General features: G+C 36.5%; 1 protein-coding gene across 1 annotated transcript in view; it reads right to left on the bottom strand.

The window, feature by feature from the left end:
* MICU2 (mitochondrial calcium uptake 2) overlaps positions 1-16,876 on the bottom strand; it is a 132,455-nt gene that overhangs the window by 45,792 nt on the left and 69,787 nt on the right. Inside the window, exons 5-6 of the mRNA XM_055317264.1 lie at positions 5,270-5,317; positions 4,196-4,278 (exon numbers count right to left, since the gene is read on the bottom strand). Of these exons, the coding sequence (XP_055173239.1) occupies positions 4,196-4,278; positions 5,270-5,317 (131 nt within the window). The remainder of the gene's footprint in view (positions 1-4,195; positions 4,279-5,269; positions 5,318-16,876) is intronic.

Consider the following 16,876-nt stretch of genomic DNA (forward strand, 5'->3'; position numbering starts at 1 on the left):
AATGCTTTTATAGTGGTCTATACTTTATAAAGTTTGTTTCCCCAAGAGACCATGAATAATGGTTACTGATGCTAAATAGAGCAATATGGTTATTTCTGCTTTCCTTAGCCTGAATAAAGTTGAATTTAAAGATAAATCTATGATGATTATCTAGTATTTCCTTTCCTGCTTGTTTTTTTTTTTTTTTTTTTTTTAACCTGAGGTCCTAAGTAAGAGCCATGTTATCTGGAAATCCTTGTTTTTTTTTCCACTTTGTCTATTCACAAGCACCTTCAATGTGTAAGTGAAATTCCAGGCTGCTTCGTAAACCAGTTGATGTACAATGGTAAATTTTATCCTTACTATTCCTTTGGTAAAAGGCAGATTTGCTCACATTTGTTCACAATGATGTTGTAATAAAATAATTTCTTTTTTTTAAACCTGTATCTCTTATATATAACTTGTTTGAATACATGAAACCTTCCAAATATTCTTTTCTTTTTAAAAAAGTTTTTATTTATTTATTCATGAGAGACATAGGGAGAGAGGCAGAGACAGGCAGAGAGAGAAGCAGGCTCCTGGTGGGGAGCCTAATGTAGGACTTGATCCCAGTACCCTGGGATCATGACCTGAGTCAAAGGCAGATGTTCGACCACTGAGCCACCCAGGTATCCCCCAACTATTCTTTAAGCAGTTACACAGTATAGTTTTCTCTATAGCTTTCTGTTACTTTTAACTTCTACCACTTTGAGAAAGTGAATACTTTTTTTTCTGAACAGTAAGTGAAACTTCATGTGTCTAAAGGTATACTTCAGGCAACCTCAATCCTCTGGAATACTCCAGCTTTCTTTCTTAAGTTGCAAACCCAGAAGAAAGATGTTTTTCAGCATTTGAAACAACTGTCATGAGGGACATATAATAAAATATATATGAATATTTATCAGAATTTATAGTCATGTATATTCTAAAGCAGTGTTGTCCCACAGAAATATAATGGAGCTACGTAAGTATTTTAAGTTTTCTAGTAGACAGATTTAAAAAAGTAAAAAAAAAAAAAGATGAAGATGAATTTATATACCAACATTATTACTTCATCATATATTCAATATAAAAATTGAGATATTTTACACTTTTTCTTCAAAATCCAGTGTGCATTTTACATTTACAGGTTCATCTCAATTCAGATGTTACATTTCATTGGAAATTCTTGATCTGTGTTTTTAGATTTCATAAAATTTACAATTGAAAAAGTAGATCCATATACCCAACTTGCTTCAAACATATATGAAAATCTCCCAATATCTGAAGCAAATGTCAGGTTTTAAATTTAAATTTTACATTAATTACAATTTAAAAACTCAAGCTTCTTAACCACAAACCTTATTTAAAGGGCTCAACAGCCACATGTGGCTACTGGCTAATTTACTGGACAGGGCAAGTAAAGATTCTGTACTTTCCATATGATTTTAACAAACTTTATTACTGTTTTCCCACTGCACTGGAGACTGGAAGAAAAACTAGATGATTGAAATTGAAAGATCAACTGTTTAGTCTCACTGATATCAGTGATAAAAAACTAGTGATATCCTAACAATGAGGACAAAAGCCAGAAATATGAATTAAAAGCATGAAAGTCTAAGGCCATTCAGTGTAAGGATAAGTATCTCATGCCCTTAGGAAACTCTCAAAATCTAACTAGCCCATCATTATGAAACTGATCTTCATAATGATAATACTGAGTTGTCAAAAAAAAAAAGGATAAATTATGCACAGTATAACTACTTTGAAAAGACAGGGAAATATATATATTCTTGGAGAGCTTATCAAAAAGAATTACAAATGTTAAAAATTTAATGTTAAAGGTAATTCTCAATTTTAAAAATCATTTATATGAAATATTTCATTGTCTGATACTGCCAACTAAGGAGGTATTAGTGTTACTCCTATAAATTCTAACCTCTGTCATAAGAAGTTTCAACAGGATGTCTTCTCCTGTGTTGGAAAATCTGTAGCCTTGTTTTATGACTTACAGACTTTGATCCTTCTAGTATGTTAATAGTCCAAAAATATTAGCTTTTTTCAGTTGCACTGGGACATAATTGACATACATCATTGTGTAAGTTTGAGGCGTACAAGCATGATGGTTTGATTCACATGTATTCTGAAATGATTACTGCAGTAAGTTTAGTTAATATCCATCATATCATATATACACAATAAAAAGCAAAAGCAAAAAAAAAAAGTTTTCTCCTTGTTATGAGAACTCCCAGGATTTACTCTTTTGCTATGTATCATATAGCAGTGTTAACTATGGTTGTCATGTTGTACATTACACTCCTAGTACTTATTTATCATCTAACTGGAAGTTTATACTTTTTGATCATCTTCTTCTTAGTCTCCTTCCTCCCCAACCCTGCCTCTAGTAACCACAAATCTGATCTCTTTTTCTAGGAGCTTGGTTTTTTGTTAGAGTCCACACAGAAGTAAGACCATACAGTATTTGCCTCTCCCGAGTCCCATTTTTTTTTAGATTTATTTATTTATTTGAGAGAGAGTGAGCAAGCATGACTGGGAGGGAGGGCAAAGGGAGAGAATCTCTCTCCATATGCTTAGATTTATACACTCTTTCAGATAATTTCTAAAATGTCAAATACGCCTACCTTTTTTGGATCCTGTTTTATAAGTTTAATCTCTGATTAGAACCTTTTGTTATGTCCTTTGTTTTTAGACTGTGAGACGGTGTCTTGTATATAAAACCAAGTATCTCAGTAATTAAATTTGCAAAGCCTGTGGAATGGAACTTTGTCAAAGGTGTTTCCTGAGGTATAATTCATATGTAATAAAATGCACTTGTTTAAATATAGTTTGATGGGTTGTAACAAATTTATGCACCAAGTCACTAGTATCCTAACCAAGATTTAAAATGTTTCCAGCACTTAAAGATGTTCTCTTATGGAAGCTGCAGCTAATCTGCAGTCAATTTCTTACTCCCTTATTCCCTCTCGACCCAGGCAACCAGTGATCTGCTTTCTGTTAGTATAGATATGTTCCTTTTCTAGAGTTTCATGTCAAAGGACTCATACCGTATGTACACTATTTGTTTCACTTACATACATCCATGTTGTTGTATGTACTGGTAATTTTTTCCTTTTTATTGCTGAGTAGTATTCTACTGTATGGATATAATTTGTTTGTCTAGTCACTTGGTGAACACTTAGGTTGTTTCCAGTTTGGGGCTATTATAAATAAAGTTGTTATGAATATTCACATACAGGCCTTTGGGTAAACCTACGTTTTCTCTTCATTGACTCTGGAATAAAAACACTGAACTGTTTCAGACTGAAACTGCCATGTTTCAGTTCGGACTGAACTGCCATGTCATATGCTGAGTATACATTAAGAAGCTAACAATTTTGTTTTCCAAAATGTGTGTATCATTTCACATTCCCATCAGCAATGTAAGAGAGTTCCATGTTTCATGTCTCAAAAACTTTAAAAAAAAAAGTCATAAAGAGTCATTTATATATGTACTCAGTAATTATCAATGGTAGGTCTAAGAAGTTAGTATGTACCAAATGCTGTGTTATATATTTATCTACATATTTTATCTTTTTCTTCACAAAAGACTCTAATACATTAAAAACATTTAACTTTGGCACATACCCAAAAGTTTATATGCACTGAGGATTTTTTTTTTTTAATATTGTCATCAACATTCTTGAAATGGAGTGAAATTTACTGGTTGTATGTCTTAGAGTTGTCTTGGGAACATATTTTCAGCTTTTCAAATATTAGCAAATTTCTGGAAAATCTGCATCCATTTATACCTATTGTAGTTTTTTCATTTTTCTCTATTCTTTATGAAGGCTTAAGTTTTTATTTTTCTTGTTCCTTTTGTGGAGGTAGGGGTGTATAAGAGTAATTTTGAACATATCTATGAGGCCCTTTCCATTTTATTTCCTGCTGAAATCATAAAAATAAAACTCTAAAAAATGTAGATGCACAAGCTCATTTCTCCCACAGGAGTCTTATGCTCTATTCCATTACAATTTTTTCAAGGTTATAATATAGAAAATTTAACACTTTTGAATGTATAAATGATTTCTTGACATTTCATATGTAAGCAGTGGATATAATTTTGATTTTTATGGAAATGTACATCACACAAGCATCCAAATGTTTTATGATAAACCAAAAATAAATAGAATCTACTTACCTTAAAAAATTCCTTTTTCTCAACCATCTCATTACCATCTGCATCCAGCATTTTAAAAGCAACATGAAACCCAGTATGGGGTTCTGCAATTAAGTAAAGTGAATAGTTATTTAAATGTTGGTGAAATGCAAATTATTTACTGATCTATAGGTCTTCAAATTTGAAAAAAAAGCTTCCAGAAACTATTATACAAGTGCCTAAACAGAGAAAAAAATAATCTCTTCTCATAACAATTTTCAAAGGCTGATGATATGTTTTCCTGGCTGCGTTGTTCTGCTATTAAGCGCTTTGCTTCTCAAAGCAAAATTAATTTGAGAATTTATTTCTTTAACTCTACCAGGAGTTTTCCTATATTCTTATAGTAACTTGGTTATTTTCATACTGATTATTAGTCTTTATTTCCCTTTCTCAGAGTATGGCTTTTAAAAAATCTTTTTATTTTGAAATAATTTTAGACCGAAGAAATGTTGTAAAGATAGTATATAGTGAGTTCTCACATACTCTTCATTCAGCTTCCTCTAATGTTCACATCTTATATAACTATAGTATCATTGTCAAAACTAAGAAATTAACACTGGTAATAGCATTTTTTTTTCATTTTTAGCATTTTTAACTGAACTACAGACTATTTGGATTTCATGTTTTTCCACTAATGCTATTTTTCTACTTTAGGATCAAACACAAGAAACCATGTTGCATTTAGTTGTTAGGTCTCCTTATTCTGCTCCAAGTTGTGAAAGTTTCTCAGTCCTTCCTTGATTTTCATGACCAATCTGAAAAGTACTGACCAGGAATTTTGAAGAATGTCTGATGAGGGATTTTTTTTAACATGTGAAGGCTAAGTCTGATTCGTCTGTTCAACAAGTCTTTTAAGGAGACAAAGTTACAGGGAGCCATAGTACAAAGGGAACAGAAGGGCTAATCTAACCCAACAGTATCATTGTGTTAAAAAATAGAAACTAAGGTAGCAATAATGTTTTAATGATAAAGACATAAATACCAAATTTCCAAAACCTTGTTTGCTAAGAACAGATGATTCCACATGATCAGTGACAAAAACTGTAGGGTACTTACTAGTAAGGATTGTAAGCAAGAAAAGATACTCAGTATATGAAATCAGTCCTGAAAGAGATAAAATAAAAACATCAGAAAGTAAGTTTCAGGTTTAGAAGTAATCATACATAAATACTACATGCAAATTTCATTTAATTAAAAACACACATTTTTGGGGCATCTGGGTGGCTCAGTTGCTTAAGCATGAGTCTTGATTTCTGTTCAGGTCATGACTTCAGGGTCATGAGATCAATCCCTGTGTCTGGCTCTGGGCATGGAGCCTGCTTAGGATTCTCTTTCCCCGCCACCACCCAGCCCCCTCAAAAAGAAGTGGGGGGAGAAAAAATAAGAACACACATTTTTACTTTAATTTACCTCTCTCTTCGGTACAGTGGAAAATTTCTGTAACAGAGAATTAAGTATAGTACTTATACTTAAAATGATACTATGTTTTTTTCATCAGGTTATTATTACTATTAAAAAAGGGGAATGGATGTTGGCTAGCAAATAATAGGTATCCAGCACAGGTTTTATTTGCACAGCACTTCATGCAATTTCTGCTCAAATTTCACTGTTCATAACATCTCAAGTGGAGCAAATTTAAAAATTCAGTTGAGTAAAACAAAGATCTCAATATATAAAAGGTCAAACTATATTATTGAAAATGAGGTAATTAAATCTTTGCAGCAGTAACTTGATTTTCCTTTGGAAAACCATTCCTTTCCCCTTCTCAAACATGCAGTTTTGGTAGGATGATTCATCCTCACCTTTGAAGGTAGATACTGACTGGCCTAAGTCAATCATTGTATTCTCAGTGAATCGGTACAGAGATGGCAAAGAGCTGACCCAAGCTAAGGAGCAGGTTGCAATAGTCTGGCTGCAGGGACTAGTTCAGGGATGGGCCTTGACCTAAACTGGGTTGCTTAGAGTGGAATTTCTGACAAGAATGCTTAATCATTCATTTTATTATTTTTTTTTCCTTCCCCAACCCCCCTGGATTTTGATGATGTGAGAATGTTTCACTTAGGAATGTGAGGCAATGGAGAGAGTGCCTGGAACTGTCAAAGAGCCAGTGTTTAGGGCCTGAGAAGGCAGCCAATCTTTAATTGGCAGACCTGAAAGATGTATACTGGTGATGTCTGAGCCCTGGATTAAGTTGAACTTGAAGCCAGCTCTGTGTCTGGCCACTAGCTCTATGTCTGTCCTTACTAGCTCAAATAGATAGTGTCTAGTTTTCCGTGCCTGCAATGAAAAGAATAGCAATAAATATAGAACAATGTCTTATAAATCATGGCTTCCTGATAAGCTAAAAAATTTTTTCCTTCTGGATCATAAATTTGATATAATAGCAAAAATACACAATTAAACTTTATCATGGAAAACTTCAATCATACACAAAAGTAGAGAGAATATAATGAATAACTTACATATCAACTTTAGTAATTATCAACTCATTGCAGATTTTGTTTTATCTATACTTCTTTTCACTCCCTTCCCCCCCACTTCGCACTGGATTATTTTTTTTTAAAGATTTTATTAATTTGAGAGAGAGAGAGAGAGCGCGCACAAGTGAGGAGAAGGGCAGAGGCAGAGAAAGATGCAGACTCCCTGCTGAGCAGGGAGCCCAATGTAGGGCTCAATCCCAGGACTCTGGGATCATGACCTGAGCTGAAGACAGACACTTAACTGACTGAGCCACCCAGGTACCACCTCTGTCCACCCCCTCACTGGGTTATTTTGAAACAAATCTAAATATCTTATTTTATAGTAGAAAATTCAAGCTTTATCTCTAAAGTTCCCTCCCCACAAATATATTTGCCACACCTAAAAAATTACCAGTAATTCCTCAATATCATCAAACTCACATCACTTTTACAAATGTCCCTATTTCAGAAATTCTTTTTTCAAGTGTGCTCAAATCAGGATTCAGAAAATGTCCTTGATTTGCACTTGGTCAACAGGTCTCAAGTCACTTTTCTTTACTGTGGTAAAATACACATAACAAAAAATTTACCATTTTAGCTATCTTTAAGTGTACAGTGTAGTGGCATTAAGTCAATTCATTGTTTTGTAACCATTATCAGAACTTTTTCATCATCATAAACTGAAACCCCATATCCATGAAACACTAACTCCATTTTTTTTCTGCCTCCAGCTCCTGTAACCTCTCTTCTGTTTTCTGTTGCTATGAATTTGCCTATTCTAGGGACCTCATACAAATGAAATCATATAGTATTTGTCCTTTGTGTCTGGCTTATTTCACTTAGCATGTCTTCAAGGTTCATCCATATTGTAGCATGTGTCAGAATTTCATGCCTTTTTAAGGTTGAAAAATACTCCTTTATATGTATCTATACTACATTTTGGTTATCCATTCATCTGTTGATGGACATCTGGGTTGTTTCCATTCTTTGGCTATTGTGATTAATGCTGCTATAAACACTGGTGTACAAGTATCTGTTTGAGTCTTTGCTTTTAATTATTTGGGGTATTTACCCACGGTGCAATTGCTGGACCATACGGTCATTCTATGCTTAATCTGAGGAACCTCCATACATTTTTCAAAAGTGGTGGTACCATTTTACATTCCAACCAAGAGTACACAGAGGTTATGATTCATCCACATCCTGGTCAGCACTTGTTTTTTTCTTGATAATAATGGTATTAAGTGGTATCTCATTATGGTTTTGATCTGCATTTCCTTAATGGTTAGTGATGTCAGGCATCTTTTGACGTGTAAATTAGTCAACTGTATATCTTCTTGGAAAAATGTCTATTCCAGTCTTTGCCCATTTTTTAACTGGGTTGTTTGGTTTTCTTGTTGTTGTTGAGTTATAGGAGTTCTTTCTATATACTGGATTTTAACTCCCTATATATGATTTGCTAGTATTTTCTCCTTTCCTGTTGATTGTCTCTTCACTCTTTTGATAGTGTACTTTGATTCACAAAAGTTTTAGATTTTTCTTTTGTTCTCTGTGTCTTAAATCTTTTTTTCTTAAAGTAGGCTCCATGCCCAGTGTGGAGCCCAATGTGGGGCCTGGATTCACAACCCTGAGCTCAAGACCTGAGCTGAGATCAAGAGTTTGGATGCTTAACCAACTGAGGTGAATATGAATATGAAGCTGAATATGAAAACTAAATATAAAAATATGAAAATTAAAAAGTGACTGAGAGAAATAATGTCCATGTGGAAGAAGCAATGGGAAATAAGGCCACTATGGTACCCAGACATGAAGAATGAAGGCAGAGGGTGATGACAGTGGATTTGCCCTACTGGCTCCCAATCAAATAACACACAGAGTGAGGGCCCAAGTTCAGAGCAAGGCAGGTGAGGACTTTATCTCTAGGTAATTCAGTGTTTTAGTTGCAAATTACTTCAGGTACGCATTTTAAGTGACTTACATTTTTGTGCATTACGAACTTTATGTTTGTCTTTATTTTGGAGCAGGTGTAATTCTTTTTAATAAAAAAGCCCAGTGTCTTCAGATATTTTTCCTTAAAAATATTCAGTGTTTATATGGAAGGAGAATAAATTAAATATGTTTTGTCATTATCTTAATACCTGAGAGAAGTGCTCTAATATTAGTTGAAGGATTAAAGTATTTCATCCTTGGTAGACTCATCCCTTGGTAGACTCAAAAAAATGGAGAGTAGCTTTTTCCCCTTCATTTTGAAGGGAGTACGGCAATGTGAAAAAAATGGCCAAACTGCTAGACTGACGTGGGCTTGGTGCCAAGAGGGGGCCTCATTCTTCTTTACACACACGTATGTGTCTCTACAATGGGACTTTGTGAGAAAGAAAATTCCAGGGTCTTTCTTTGAAATGCTGACTTAAATAAAAAGCTTGAATAAACAGAATTGAGATGATGTAAAAACAGCAACTACACTCCCAAGATAGATTATAAACAGTATGGTTCTACAACAGCATTCTAGGCATCTGCCCTCTGAAAATGCTTTTAAAGAAAACGGATACTTCAGAATATAAGAGAAACAGTTTAATATATGTATTTTTTATTTAATTATAAAGTAAATGCTGTTAAGTGGCAATGTTTTAAAAGTACATGTTAAATAGGTATTTTAAATAATTATATATATATTTTAAAGATTTTATTTATTTATTCATTAGAGACAGAGAGAGACAGAGGGATAGAGACAGAGAGAGAGAGAGAGAAAGAGGCAGAGACACAGGCAGAGGGAGAAGCAGGCTCCATGCAGACAGCCTGATGTGGGACTTGATCCCGGAACTCCAGGATCATGCCATGGGCCCGAAGGCAGGCACTAAACCACTGAGCCACCCAGAGATCCCCTAAATAATTATATTTAAAAATTTGTTAATAAATCCTTAAGGAAAGGCCATTAGAAGACATGACTAAATTCTGTTATTTACTATGCTTCTCTACAAACATTTTAAATTTGGAACCATTCTAAATATGACTCGCTACTAAGTGCAATTTTGAGAATTCTGTTTCCTAAAGAGAAATTAACATATCCATCATAAGAACATATTTATATATCTTGATGAATTTGATAAATACCTAGGAGGCAGAATTAGAAGGATTTTGTATCTGACTGCATGTGAAGGATGAAAATGGCAAAAAGAGAAAGGGTTCAAAGATATTTCCTGGGTTTTGATAAGATAGGTGAAAAGTAGTACTACCAAATGAGACCAAGAAAACAAAGCGCTGATTTAGGGAGAGGACCGTGAGTTCAGTTTGGGATATGACAAACTCAAGACCCACAAGCAGGCGTGTGGCAGCTGGTTTGGGTACAGAAGTCTGAAGCTCAGGAGAGTAGCCAGGGCTACAGACACTGAAGGGGTTTTGAGAGTCTGCAGCAGTATCCATGGGTGCTAAACCAAGAGGAGAAGGAAAGCAGTAAGCAAAGGACAGAGATCCTAGGGAGCACCAACACTTAATGGGCAGGAGGAAGAGAAACCAATAACAGAGAGATAGGTACCAAGAAAACTGAGACAATGTAGTTTCCAAGAATCCAAGAGAACTTGTGGCACATGAATTTGCCTAATAATAATAAAAAGATCTTTTAGTGACACTTGATCTCAAGGCACAGTGGAGGAGCTTTATGTATATTATTCCCACCAGAACCATGGAAATAGATAGATTGTTACCTTTATTTTACAAATGAAGTAGATGTTAAAGAAAGTTACAAACTCAGGGTATCCAGGAATTATGGAGCTCCACAGGTTCAGTCTATGACACATAGCATCCTTAGGGACGGGTGCTCTTTTCTCAGCTACAGTATGGTACAGTGGATGTGTCCGAGGGATGGAGAATATGAAGGGGTAGGATTGAGACTCCAAGCAGAGTGGAGTATAAGCAAGCATAAGAAAACCCACATTAAGAGAGACCAGCATTTGGAAGAATGGTGAGCTAGCAGTTCTTACCCTGCCCTTTCATGGCATTTCTAATTCTTCCTACGTACATAACAACCCTGCTGTTCCTCATTTTCCTGTCAGCTGCTTACTTTCCCTGTCAAGGTTAGGTCATCCTTTGAGTCCTGATTTCAGTCTTTTATTAATGAAGGCTGTTCTTTCATATCTCCTATGTGGTAGGGAGATATGTTTAAAAGTCTCCTCCTGCAGGTGCCCAGTGCAAATTACTTATTCCTTCTCATTGACTTTGAAATGAATGCTATCTATCTTATCTATACTTGCAGTCATTTATTCTTCCTGGATCCTCTTAAAGCCTCTCTCCCTTTCTCTCACTTATCATCTCCTTTCCTTTATTTCTCATACTAATAACTTCATGTACTTTGCATAAAGAAAAAAAACAAAGCTTTCTGCTGTGGACTTCCACTTTCTGTTTTTTCTAATAGTCCATCACTAAAGGCCTTCTCCCCACCTCCCCAGCCATCCAGAAATAGTGGCTTTTAATGCTTTTAGAGATCTTGGAGATGCACGATGCCCCTATTCATTCTGAGAATATAAATAACTCTCCAGCTACATAAGGAACAGGGAGAGAGAACTATCCAATAGGAAAATGTGTGAGTAGGTTGATGAATTTATCTCGTTGACAGTTAGAAAGGTGTATATATATAGAAAGAGAGACAGAGACAGACATATAGAGATCTATGTGCCTGTAACTGAAAGTTAAATAAAGAAGTTACTGAAAATCCTCCTCAATGCCTTCTGAAAACAAACATCTATTTTATCTCCCTTATGGCACAGACACAGTGAGGCTGGTAAAGACATACAGAGTCATAGTGCTGCTCCTGAAAACTAGAACCATGATATCCAGAAGTGACCACACTCTAACAGAGTACTGACTAAATGCCTCTCATGAGGATGCCTCTCCGACTTATATGCTGATATGCAGAACTGCTTCATGAATCTTGCTACTGCAAGCAGAGGCTGAATGGAGAGAATAGTACCCTCAATTTCAAGAAGTGAATAAAACCTTTTAAAACCTCCCCTCCTACCGTAAGGAGAAAGGAATAAAGAAAATCTACAGATATTTTTCCTGTCTGAAACACATTTTAGAAACCGAATAACTGGGATCTCTGGGTGGCGCAGCGGTTTGGCGCCTGCCTTTGGCCCAGGGCGCGATCCTGGAGACCAGGGATCGAGTCCCACGTCGGGCTCCCGGTGCATGGAGCCTGCTTCTCCCTCTGCCTGTGTCTCTGCCTCTCTCTCTGTGTGTGACTATCATAAATAAAAACTTAAAAAAAGAAAAAAAAAGAAACCGAATAACTTTCTATCTGTGGGACCCAGGAAACTGAACAAAATCCCCTACCCCTGGACAAGCAGAGCAGGACTGACTCTATTTTGGGCTGCACCCGCCTTGTGCTGACCTGCTTGTTACTTAGGGCACTGCCCTGCCCTAGTCAAAGCCCAGGACACACCCTAACCGGAAATCCAGCTCAGTGGACCAGCATGACTGTGCAACTTTCTGCGTATCCCATTGGCCACTGGCCCCTATAAAGTTGCTAAGCCTCTTAGTCTCGGGGTCCAAGTCCCTGCTCCGCTGTGCGGGGTATACTTGGACCCAGGCTCAAGCTTGTAAGACCCTCGTGTGTTTGCATCGGTGTCGGCTCCTTGGCGGTTTCTCGGATTCGTGATCTTGGGCACAACACTATCTTCCCTTCAAATTTCACTGTTACTTACAAGGCTTCCATTATAGCCTGTTTTATGGAAGCTCCACCACTGTTTGCTATCTTCTCTATACCAAGAAAATGAACTTTTGCTTACTGCTCTTAGAAATCTCAACTCCCACATCACACTTTAGGTCTCAAAAATACCACCCTTCATTTGCCAGATGGCCTCCCACTTCCTTTAGTTTGTTTCGTCTTGCCTTCTACTCCATTATCTCCTGTGAAACAGAGTTTCACATTCATGCTAGGACTGACAAGTCAGCCTCTGTGTTCAAACTCACCTCATCAGAATGACCTGTTTGATTTCCCCAGTTTAGGTAGTTCTGGTTGAATTTCATCAAAGGAGACAGAGAAGATACCACTAGGATGGTAAGAACACAACACAAAGTATGGGGTACTATAAGCCAAAAGAAGGGACTAGTTTGATGTGAGAACAGGTAATAGCATCAGTACAGCTGGGGTCATGGGTGCCAAGAATACAGAATATCTTCACTGGATCTAATAACAAGGAGGTCACTGATGGTTTTGTTAAGAGTGGTGGTGTTTGAGGATGGGTACCAGACTACAGTGGGCTGATGGCTGACTGAGAGGTGAGGAACTGAGCACAACACAAAACAAAGAGCTTGGCTATGAAAAGGGATTACAAAGTATCACAGGAGGAATGTGTTTCCTTAAATATGGGAGATGTTCATAAGTTATTATGTAAGACGGGAATGATATAGTGCCCAGAAAGAGAATGTGGCAGGGGGAAGGAATGACACCAGAGTGGAGAAGCCTTAGGAAGACAACAGAAGAGGCCTGGGGCAAATACAGAAAGGCAGCACTATTTCTGCTATTGGGAACAGTACTTCTATAACAAAGTGAAGGTGAAAAAGACAGACAAGGAAGTGTTTTAATGAAAAAGAAGATAAAATTACTTGCTGATAATTTTCATGTTTTTTTTTCAGATGTAAACATTAGTGCTAGCTGGATTTAATTCTGTTGATAAAGTAATACCAATTAATTTTAACTGGGAAGATCAATAAATTATTGAAAAGTTTTAATTGGAAATATTTTTTAAAAAGATGTAGTTTTTGTACTTTCAATTCATAGAAAGGCCGACTCAAATAACATAACAAAGTCAAGGGACTCACTGAAATAGATCAGAATAATCTGTAATTATTATATTCTTATTAACATTATCAGCATGGCATGCAATTTTTGATGAGCATCTGTTATGTGCTAAAGAACATTTTAGGCAACGTGCTATGCAAATGACCACACATAGATTTATCCTTAGAGAATTTATGGTTTAATTAAAGAATATGACAGTACAGTGCAACAAAATGCAAAGAATGAAAGAGAACAAGATCTCCGGTGGTTTCAGAGATTACTTTCACAGAGTAAGACACCTGATGAGCAGGAAGTTGGCAGGTGAGGGAAGCCTAGCTAGTATAGCAGGTGGTATTTGAGGCACTCCTGATAGTATGGAAGATTAGTTAATGCAGGAGATGAGGCTTGTGGAAGAAATTATTTTCAGAAGTGAAGAGTGCTTCTAAGGTCTTTGAAAATGAGTCTCTCTTCTAGGTACTACAGATTAATCTCTTATCTTTTAGATATTTTTCTCTTAAAATAATCTAAACTTCAGTTTTTATTTTATGACTGTCTTAAAAATAACTTTTAATAGAATTCCTAAAATTATATACTTATATTAATGATTTATAAAAATGCTGAGTTAACCTACTCCTTATTCTATATTCTGCCACAAGGTCAAAATTACTCAAGAATTCTCCCCACCCTTCTTTCTTCCTATGGGAGGTGGGGGAGGGGGGAACAATCAAATATAAAATAACTGAGTTTATATCCATAGACATCACTCAGGTTTTCACAACTAGAAAATACAATATTTTTCTTCAAATCCAAAATGTGTTTAGAAAGTATTTGTCAAGAAAGGATAACTCAAAGTTGTAGCTCTGAGCTAAATATCAGTATCTGGGGTTTAAATATTATTCCTAAAATCTCTGAAGTGCCAAATTACTGACAATTTCCTAAAATCTGTATCAACTACAATTTAAAAGGCATTGCTTATTTTAACTTATTAACTCACTAATAAGAGGCCAAGATCCAGTTAATACTAAAATCTTACAAAAACATAGAGCAATTACAATGCTACTAATATTATCAGTTATATATTTCCAATGTGCCAGACACATAGTAAGGAAATGGAGACTAATTTGCCCAAGATCAGACAGGTAACTAATAGAGCTGGGAAGCTTAACGCCTATGCTCCTAATCAGTTTAAGGAGATACTATAAACATTAAAAACATCTTGTTTTATTATATTCTTCAACAATCCCATAAAGGCAGGCATTACTCTTGTTTTAAAGGCAATGAAAATGACAATGAAAGAGATAACTTCCCGAGGACAGAAAGCCAGGAAAAATTTGAATTTAAGTCTGCTGATCCAGAACATATGCTCTTATTTATTACCTAGAGACTACCTCTCAGTAAACTGCCACTTAAAAAAGTAAGGAGATTTTTTAACCTCTTTAAGTACATGTTGTGGTGCTTACTGAAAGGAATCAGGTCAGAGGTGGGGTGGAGGGGTATAAAGATAATTAGACAGTTTAGTATAAGGAACTAATACTTGTAAAATAGACTTACAGTTTATGTAGTCCACTAAATACACACTGAAGTGTGAGCAGGAATTGATACTAAAATAAGCAATCTGACTGCTACTGACTTCATGGAGCTGGGGTGCTGACATTTTATTTTATTTTTTTTTTAATTTTTTTTTAAATTTATTTATGATAGTCACAGAGAGAGAGAGAGAGGCAGAGACACAGGCAGAGGGAGAAGCAGGCTCCATGCACTGGGAGCCCGACGTGGGATTCGATCCCGGGTCTCCAGGATCGCGCCCTGGGCCAAAGGCAGGCGCTAAACCACTGCGCCACCCAGGGATCCCGGGGTGCTGACATTTTAAAACTAACGTTCACATGCAAAAACAAGGCACAAACAAATGTTGACAACATTGCAGATCTCTCGAGCTAATGGTCACAAGCCTTCCATATTGAATAAACAGGTCAGGAGCCACTAATTTGGAAGTTGGCTTAATTCTCCAACTCCTTCAGAAAAGAGGAAAGAACATTATCACCAACTTCAGGTGAAGACTTTCTCTACTTATCACAGACTGGTCCTTATATAAAAAAGACCACGGGAGCAAAAGACATGAAGAGAAATCTCACAGAGGAAGACATAGACATAGACATGGCCAACATGCACATGAGAAAATGCTCTGCATCACTTGCCATCAGGGAAATACAAATCAAAACCACAATGAGATACCACCTCACACCAGTGAGAATGGGGAAAATTAACAAGGCAGGAAACCACAAATGTTGGAGAGGATGCGGAGAAAAGGGAACCCTCTTGCACTGTTGGTGGGAATGTGAACTGGTGCAGCCACTTTGGAAAACTGTATGGAGGTTCCTCAAAGAGTTAAAAATAGACCTGCCCTGACCCAGCAATTGCACTGTTAGGGATTTACTCCAAAGATTCAGATGCAAGGAAACGCCGGGACACCTGCACCCCGATGTTTCTAGCAGCCATGTCAATAGCCAAACTGTGGAAGGAGCCTCGGTGTCCATCGAAAGATGAATGGATAAAGAAGATGTGGTTTATGTATACAATGGAATATTACTCAGCCATTAGAAATGACAAATACCCACCATTTGCTTCAACGTGGATGGAACTGGAGGGTATTATGCTGAGTGAAGTAAGTCAATCGGAGAAGGACAAACATTATATGTTCTCATTCATTTCGGGAATATAAATAATAGTGAAAGGGAATAAAAGGGAAAGGAGAAAAAATAAGTGGGAAATATCAGAAAGGGAGACAGAACATAAAGACTCCTAACTCTGGGAAATGAACTAGGGGTGGTGGAAGGGGAGGAGGGCGGGGGGGTGGAGGTGACTGGGTGGCGGGCACCGAGGGGGACACTTGACGGGATGAGCACTGAGTGTTATTCTGTATGTTGGTAAATTGAACACCAATAAAAAATAATTATATATATATTAAAAAAAGACCACGGGAGACCCTCTGCCTATTTGTACGAGAATATTCAAATATATTCCAGTGACACTGAAATGAAATTCAGGTTGAATAGGACAGTAAAGCTAAATGCTTTTTATTTATTTAACAATTTTTATTTACAGTGTAGTTAACAGACAGTATAAAATTGGTTTCAGGAGTACAATTTAGTGATTTATGACTTACATGTAACACCCAGTACTCATCACAAGTGCCCTCCTTCATGCCCACCGCCCACTTAGCTCAGCCCCCACCCGCCTCCCCTCCAGCAACCCTCAGTTTGTTCTCTATACTAGAATCTCATGGTTTGTCTCCTTTTCTTTTTTTTTTCCCCATCCCCTAATTCATCTATTTTGTTTCTTAAGCACAGATGAGTGAAATCATATGGTATTTGTCTTTGTCTGACTTATTATTTCACTTGGGATAATATACTCTAACTGTATCCATGCCAT

Source organism: Nyctereutes procyonoides, unplaced genomic scaffold (assembly GCF_905146905.1).
Source record: "Nyctereutes procyonoides isolate TBG_1078 unplaced genomic scaffold, NYPRO_anot_genome, whole genome shotgun sequence".
NCBI classification, from domain to species: domain Eukaryota; kingdom Metazoa; phylum Chordata; class Mammalia; order Carnivora; family Canidae; genus Nyctereutes; species Nyctereutes procyonoides.